This window comes from Gymnoscopelus braueri (assembly GCF_963280865.1).
Source record: "Gymnoscopelus braueri genome assembly, chromosome: 11".
Taxonomy (NCBI): Eukaryota; Metazoa; Chordata; class Actinopteri; order Myctophiformes; family Myctophidae; genus Gymnoscopelus; species Gymnoscopelus braueri.
In genome coordinates this window covers 12,641,386-12,649,060 of record NC_137613.1, presented here as the reverse complement: position 1 = coordinate 12,649,060, position 7,675 = coordinate 12,641,386, and the positions used below count along the sequence as shown (strand labels likewise).

Here is a 7,675-nt window from a genome sequence, read left to right as displayed (position 1 = left end):
TCCTCTGTGAATTGAACAGGCTTGCGGTGAGGTGGAGGCCACTCTGTTGCAATAGGCAAACAGCATGCAGGATTATAGAGTTTACAATCAGAAGTTTTTTGTGTGTACTTGAGTCTGCGTGTTCTTCCTTAGGCTAAATTCAAACAATCTTCCTTTCATCAAGGAAAAAACGCTGTCTAAAAGAGCTTTTTATGAAAGTGAATAAAGAAAAAAAAAGAATCGTGGCAAGGCACGATTGATTGACACACTGCACAGACTTCCTTTACTAACTATGCTTGGAACTTGCCGAAAATTGAAAACAAAGTTTTAAACTAGTATTTAGCTTTAACTAGCTTTAGCTCTTTCACATCATTTTTTTTTAAAATATTTTTTATGGCATTTTTTACTTTTTTTTACTTTTTAAAAATTGTCTTTTTGTATGACAGAACACAGTCACAGATTATTTGCCAGGAAAATCAGTTTGTCAACTTTCTCTGGCTTGAGAGTTGCCCTCTGACATGTGACAATATTGCCACCAGTGCTGAACACCCTCTCTGAGGGAGCACTTGTTGCCGGAATGCAGAGATACTTTCTAGCTTCCACCCTTGGAAAGTTTGCCTCATGTTTTTGCCACCATTCAAGAGGATCTATTTCACTGTCTGCATTTACTATGGACAGGTAGGACTTCAATTCTCCCTCTATTGCTTCTTTTAGGGATGGAGAAGAAGATGCGCCTACTGCAGTTGCAACAGAGGTCTTTAAAAAGCTGGCCAGTGTTTTCTTAGCTTTCTTTTGGTGGGGGCCCTGCCCCTGCGTTTCTTCTGCCTCAGGGGCCAGGCTCTGTGATGTGGAGGTAGATGAACTGGGCTGAGCTGATGCTGCGGGATGCTGTGCTTGTACAGTGACAGTCAGCAAGGACTCAAGCTCAGACACAGCTCTGGCTTGTATCTTCTCTGTCTTGTCACTGTCAATGTACTGTGTCTTGAACCTTGGATCAACAAGTGAAGCCATATCCAGCAGTTCATCAGTTTTGGGATCCTTATATTTGTCAGTGAGGTAGTCGAGAATGGTCGTCTTCATTTCTCTTGAGAGGTCTGTGTCGTCATCATTCGGTTTCAAGAGGTTTTCTTTGAACAGGTGAAGCACTGGCTTTACATAAGACACACTCACATAGTCCTCGCCTAAAAAGGAAAGAAAAAAAGAGGACAAATAGCACGCAGGTTATTTATTTTTGTATTTGTTTTGTATATTGAGTTGTATTGATTGTATTGCCACTTTTCTAATAAAAAAAATATAAATAATAAAACAATGTAAATAAATCCACAAAGTCCTCACCTGAGAGTGCATCTGTGAAGTCCCGTAGTGGACCCAGGGCCATCACTACAGACTCCATCACATCCTTTTCGTTGTATCCAGGGACCAAACACTTTGTCTTCTTGTCTGCCTTAAGGATCTCAGAAAAGGCCCTTTCCTGTTCTAGTACTCTCTCAATCATGGCCAGTTTGGAACCCCATCGAGTTGGTGAGTCGGTCATGAGTTTGTGCTTTGGCAGCTTATACTCCTGTTGAAGAAAAGCCTTAAAATCTGGTTTAACATATGCCAACTATTTTGCACAACACTAAAACATAGGGACAGTTTGGCCTAGCTTGTGAATTTAATTTTACACTATTTATTATCACTACTAAACATTTTTAAATTGGTTAATCACAGTATCACACAATACATTTTAATTCACATTTTCATTAGACTATTTATATTTTGAATTGTATTTTTTTCTTTTTACTTGTTTTGTAGATTTTTATATATTTTATTGAAATGCATTACACACACACACACACACACACACAGACAATGAAGAAACGTATATTTGTTTGTAGTATTATTATGAATTAACTCCCGACCTTATCTGAATGACAGACAGTGGCAAAAATCTACTTGTTTCACTCACCGATGGCCAGGTGAAGTCTGTGGCCAAAGCACGCCAGGCGAGTCCACTTGTTAACATCCAACGCCTTAACCATGTTTGCTCCACTGTCTGTGGTCATGCAGGTCATGTTCTCCTCTTTCAGTCCCCAGCCTTCAAGTAAGTCTTTTAGGCCAGCTGCAATTAGGTCCCCTGTATGATATACTGGGAAGTATATCGTTTGGAGACATGCACTTTGCAGCTTCCACTTGTGAATGAAATGAATGGTGAGACTCATATATGGTTCTGACGTGCGGCTAGACCATAAATCACTGGTTGTAGCAAAAAACTGGGCGTTTTGAACCAGCTGTTGTACCTTCTCTCGGCATTCAGTGTACATTTTTGGAATGGCCTTTTTAGAAAAATATTTGCGACCGGGCACCACGTAGCGTGGATCAATGGTTTTCATCAGCCTCACGAAACCTCTGTTTTCCACGCTCTTAATGGGATGCATATCCTTGGCCACATAAAACGCCATCGCTTCAGTTATGTCTTTCCACCGTTTGCTTTCCTTTTCATAAGAAACCCCTTTATCAAATGCCTCTGTTATGGTGGTTTGTTTTGGATGTGGTGCCCCTGCGCCATTTCTTATTCACACGCGGGGGACCTTGTATTGATACAGTCTCTGCATGCTCTCTCTGGTGCTTGTGTTTGAGATGGTCTCGTAAGCCCGACGTGTTGCCATCTGTCGCTTTCAGATTTTCTTTTTTGCAAACTCTGCAAATTATGTTTGTTTGGTCCTTGTCTGTTGTGGAAAATCCATAGTTCCATACAACAGCCGTGAACTTCTTTTTGGGGACTAATTCTTCCTCATCTAATTCTGACTCGTCGTCCATTGTTGTTGTAGTGTGGTAACTGCGGTGAGTGCGGTCAGCCGTGTCGACGGGGTTTCCCCAGTTGCTGGCAAGAAGAAAGGGGGCGGGGACTTTGGGAGCGTGTCTGATAAAAACAACAGATCTTCAAGCTGCAAATGCTCATGGGAGAGACGCGTTGTTAGCTTGTAGATCTGTTCTTTTTGGCGAACGAAACCGTCGTACTACAGAAGTATAAATGAAGGAATAGAACTGCAAATCATAGACTGTGCACTCACAGGACCTCAATGGAAACAAGACCGCAAGGACATTTTTTGGACCTTTTAGACAAGTATTTTGCCTAATAAAATATATAAAAACCAAAAAATGTAATAAAACAGCGAGTGCACGTTCTATAACTAAGTGACTCCCTGTATGACGATATGTACGATATCTCTGAAAACGCATATCGTGGGGACATTCTATCGTCGAGACGATATATCACAATATCGAACACCCCTACATCAGGACAGTGTGTAGTGTTGTGTGTGTGTGTGTTCAGTGTCATCAGGACAGTGTGTAACTGTGTTGTGTGTGTTCAGTGTCATCAGGACAGTGTGTAACTGTTGTGTGTGTGTGTTCAGTGTCATCAGGACAGTGTGTAATTGTGGTGTGTGTTCAGTGTCATCAGGACAGTGTGTAACTGTGTTGTGTGTGTTCAGTGTCATCAGGACGGTGTGTAACTGTTGTGTGTGTGTGTGTGTGTGTGTGTGTGTGTGTGTGTGTGTGTGTGTGTTCAGTGTCATCAGGACAGTGTGTAACTGTGTTGTGTGTGTTCAGTGTCATCAGAACGGTGTGTAACTGTGTTGTGTGTGTTCAGTGTCATCAGGACTGTGTGTGTGTGTGTGTGTGTGTGTGTGTGTGTGTGTGTGTGTGTGTGTGTGTGTGTGTGTGTGTGTGTGTGTGTGTGTGTGTGTGTGTGTGTGTGTGTGTGTGTGTGTGTGTGTGTGTTCGTTCAGTGTCATCAGGACCGTGTGTAACTGTTGTGTGTGTGTGTTCAGTGTCATCAGGACAGTGTGTAACTGTGTTGTGTGTGTTCAGTGTCATCAGGACAGTGTGTAACTGTGTTGTGTGTGTGTTCAGTGTCATCAGGACTGTGTGTGTGTGTGTGTGTGTGTGTGTGTGTGTGTTCAGTGTCATCAGGACAGTGTGTAACTGTGTTGTGTGTGTGTTCAGTGTCACCAGGACAGTGTGTAACTGTGTTGTGTGTGTGTGTGTTCAGTGTCATCAGGACAGTGTGTAACTGTGTTGTGTGTGTGTTCAGTGTCATCAGGACAGTGTGTAACTGTGTTGTGTGTGTGTGTTCAGTGTCATCAGGACAGTGTGTAACTGTGTTGTGTGTGTGTTCAGTGTCATCAGGACAGTGTGTAACTGTGTTGTGTGTGTGTTCAGTGTCATCAGGACAGTGTGTAACTGTGTTGTGTGTGTGTTCAGTGTCATCAGGACAGTGTGTAACTGTGTTGTGTGTGTGTTCAGTGTCATCAGGACAGTGTGTAACTGTGTTGTGTGTGTGTTCAGTGTCATCAGGACAGTGGTCAGCAGGTGACTCAGTGGATCAGGCCTGCCGTCGTACTACAGAAGTATAAATGAAGGAATAGAACTGCAAATCATAGACTGTGCACTCACAGGACCTCAATGGAAACAAGACCGCAAGGACATTTTTTGGACCTTTTTAAGGCAGGTACACATTGCAGGACCTTCAAGTGCTCGGGGGGTTATCTGATCGTTAAGCATTACACACTGCAGGAGTTTATTTCTTGAAATCGGCTGTCATAATATCGTTGTGGTCTTCACAACAGGATTGATCCCCGACAAGGGCTGACACACTGTAGGATAGTTCACTAGGATGCTATCTCCAGAGTCAGACCCAATACATACATTTGAGTTTATTCCAATTCATTTTAATCGACGTATCCCGTGATATGCCTCTCTCCCTCTCCCTCTCCCCCCTCTCTCGCTCTTTCTCTCTCTCTCTCTCTCTCCCTCTCTCTCTCTCTCTCCCCCTCTCTCGCAGTCAAGTGCGCAGAAGCCGTCAGTGACAGCGTTGCCATGTCCGCTTATTATAAGCGACTTTGGGCTTGTTTTTCTGTAGAGTTGCTTGTAAATATTGGTTGTTGCGGGGTGCATTTTTTGGGCTTATTTGTGTAGTTGCTTATTTGGCCTTGTTTCCTAATGTTGTTTAAACCAGTGGTTTAAACAACACATAATATGTATTTGTCCGCAGACCCCCCTTCTGTAAATATGTTGTGCCATCACTGACCCCCATACAAGATTTGTGTGGATTTGGAAAATATTCCACAATTTTCTCAAGATTTTTATTTGAAAATAGCTGCGACGCGTTGTGAGCTTGTAGATCGGCTATTTTCAAATATCCAATGTATTTGTAAATAGGTTTAAAGTGCTCAAGTGGCCTTTTCTTGGGCTTGTTTTCATAGACCTGGTTGCTTATTTCTCTCGCAACATCTGGCAACGCTGTTCATAACAGCGTGCACATGCTGCACACTCACACACACACACACACACAGAGCTCGCTCTTGCTCTCACTCTCTGTCTGTCTGTCTCTCTCTCTCTCTCTCTGTACAATTCCTCTAAAATAAACAGCCCACCAGGCTCGCTCACTCTCTCATTTTGTTTTATAATGTTAACTTAATACAGGACTGGACGGTAATATTGCGGTAGGGACTGTTTGTTGCGGTCAGATCCAGCGACGCTCCCCTGGCCACGGTGGCTGTAATGTGCTCTCATTGGCTGTAGCGTGGATCTCCTCGCAGACCCTTTCATAATGTATGATACTGTCCGATCTCCTGTCTGGGACAGAGCTGAATATCTAACATGGTAGTTATCTGAAAACGGTCGGAAAGCCGTCGCAGAGCGGATAATCGCGGCCACATCGTCTCGCGGAACCTTTCACACAGAGCGAGCATTATCTCGCAGATCAAAGGCCGATCTGCGTCAGATCGGGAGGTTTTGTCGGCGAGCGCCAAAAAATGTCGGCGACAGCAATCTCGGACCCAATCTCCTGCAGTGTGTACGGGCCCTTAGACAAGTATTTTGCCTAATAAAATATATAAAAACCAAAAAATGTAATAAAACAGCGAGTGCACGTTATATATCTAAGTGACTCCCTGTATGACGATATGTACGATATCTCTGAAAACGCATATCGTGGGGACATTCTATCGTCGCGACGATAGTTATCACAATATCGAACACCCCTACATCAGGACAGTGTGTAGTGTTGTGTGTGTGTGTGTGTGTTCAGTGTCATCAGGACAGTGTGTAACTGTGTTGTGTGTGTTCAGTGTCATCAGGACGGTGTGTAACTGTTGTGTGTGTGTGTGTGTGTGTGTGTGTGTGTGTGTGTGTTCAGTGTCATCAGGACAGTGTGTAACTGTGTTGTGTGTGTTCAGTGTCATCAGGACGGTGTGTAACTGTGTTGTGTGTGTTCAGTGTCATCAGGACAGTGTGTAACTGGTGTGTGTGTGTGTGTGTGTGTGTGTGTGTGTGTGTGTGTGTGTGTTCAGTGTCATCAGGACCGTGTGTAACTGTTGTGTGTGTGTGTTCAGTGTCATCAGGACAGTGTGTAACTGTGTTGTGTGTGTGTGTGTGTGTGTGTTCAGTGTCATCAGGACAGTGTGTAACTGTGTTGTGTGTGTGTTCAGTGTCATCAGGACTGTGTGTGTGTGTGTGTGTGTGTGTGTGTGTGTGTGTGTTCAGTGTCATCAGGACAGTGTGTAACTGTGTTGTGTGTGTGTTCAGTGTCACCAGGACAGTGTGTAACTGTGTTGTGTGTGTGTGTGTGTTCAGTGTCATCAGGACAGTGTGTAACTGTGTTGTGTGTGTGTGTTCAGTGTCATCAGGACAGTGTGTAACTGTGTTGTGTGTGTGTTCAGTGTCATCAGGACAGTGTGTAACTGTGTTGTGTGTGTGTTCAGTGTCATCAGGACAGTGTGTAACTGTGTTGTGTGTGTGTTCAGTGTCATCAGGACAGTGGGTAACTGTGTTGTGTGTGTGTTCAGTGTCATCAGGACAGTGTGTAACTGTGTTGTGTGTGTGTTCAGTGTCATCAGGACAGTGTGTAACTGTGTTGTGTGTGTGTTCAGTGTCATCAGGACAGTGTGTAACTGTGTTGTGTGTGTGTTCAGTGTCATCAGGACAGTGGTCAGCAGGTGACTCAGTGGATCAGGCCTGCTGCTCAGTCAGTCTCATCTGACCTCAGCTCTGCTGACCACCAGAGCCTCTCTCAGCAAGGCTGACTGGAGCTCATATACAGCAGCCTGTGAGTACAATACACACTGTGGTTCTATAACTTTATGAGAGAGAGAGAGAGAGAGAGAGAGAGAGAGAGAGAGAGAGAGAGAGAGAGAGAGAGAGAGAGAGAGAGAGAGAGAGAGAGAGAGAGAGAGAGAGAGAGAGATCCAAGCGCCGTGACGCAACAATAAGGTAAGCCTATTATTGTCCTTTTCTTTTTTCCTTCCTCCTGAATGTGACTTTACATTTTAGAGGGAGGGAGAGAGAGCAAGGTAACAGGTGTCCTAACAGGGGCCCTCATACAAGGTTATTTTGATTATGCATGCACTTCATGGTATCACAACACCTCCAAGGCCTTAAAAACAAGGCTCCAAACATCCCAAAACAAACTAGTTAGGCTACTTCTTGGCCTCAATCACAAAACCCATCTAACCCCTGCTCATTTAGCTAGGATTGGATGGCTTAGGGTTGAGGACAGAGTACAGCAACTTGCTATGGGCCTGGTTTTCAAGATACACCACAACATTGGGATCCCCCTGTATTTGTCAAAATACTTCCAAAATGTTAATGAAGTCCATGATCATAACACCAGAGTCAGCTCCACAAATCATGTTCAACCCAGATTTGGCTC

The 7,675-nt window shown here is 43.9% G+C and overlaps 1 protein-coding gene across 1 annotated transcript; it reads right to left on the bottom strand.

Annotated features, from left to right (window-relative positions):
- Window positions 1-432: 432 nt before the first annotated feature.
- On the bottom strand, window positions 433-2,000 carry LOC308095450 (E3 SUMO-protein ligase ZBED1-like; the record flags this gene model as incomplete). The annotated part of the gene is made up of 3 exons (XM_080442509.1): window positions 433-1,160; window positions 1,315-1,563; window positions 1,928-2,000. 3 exons carry the CDS (start codon window positions 1,998-2,000, stop codon window positions 433-435), a joined length of 1,050 nt encoding a protein of 349 aa, XP_080298635.1.
- Window positions 2,001-7,675: the final 5,675 nt, after the last annotated feature.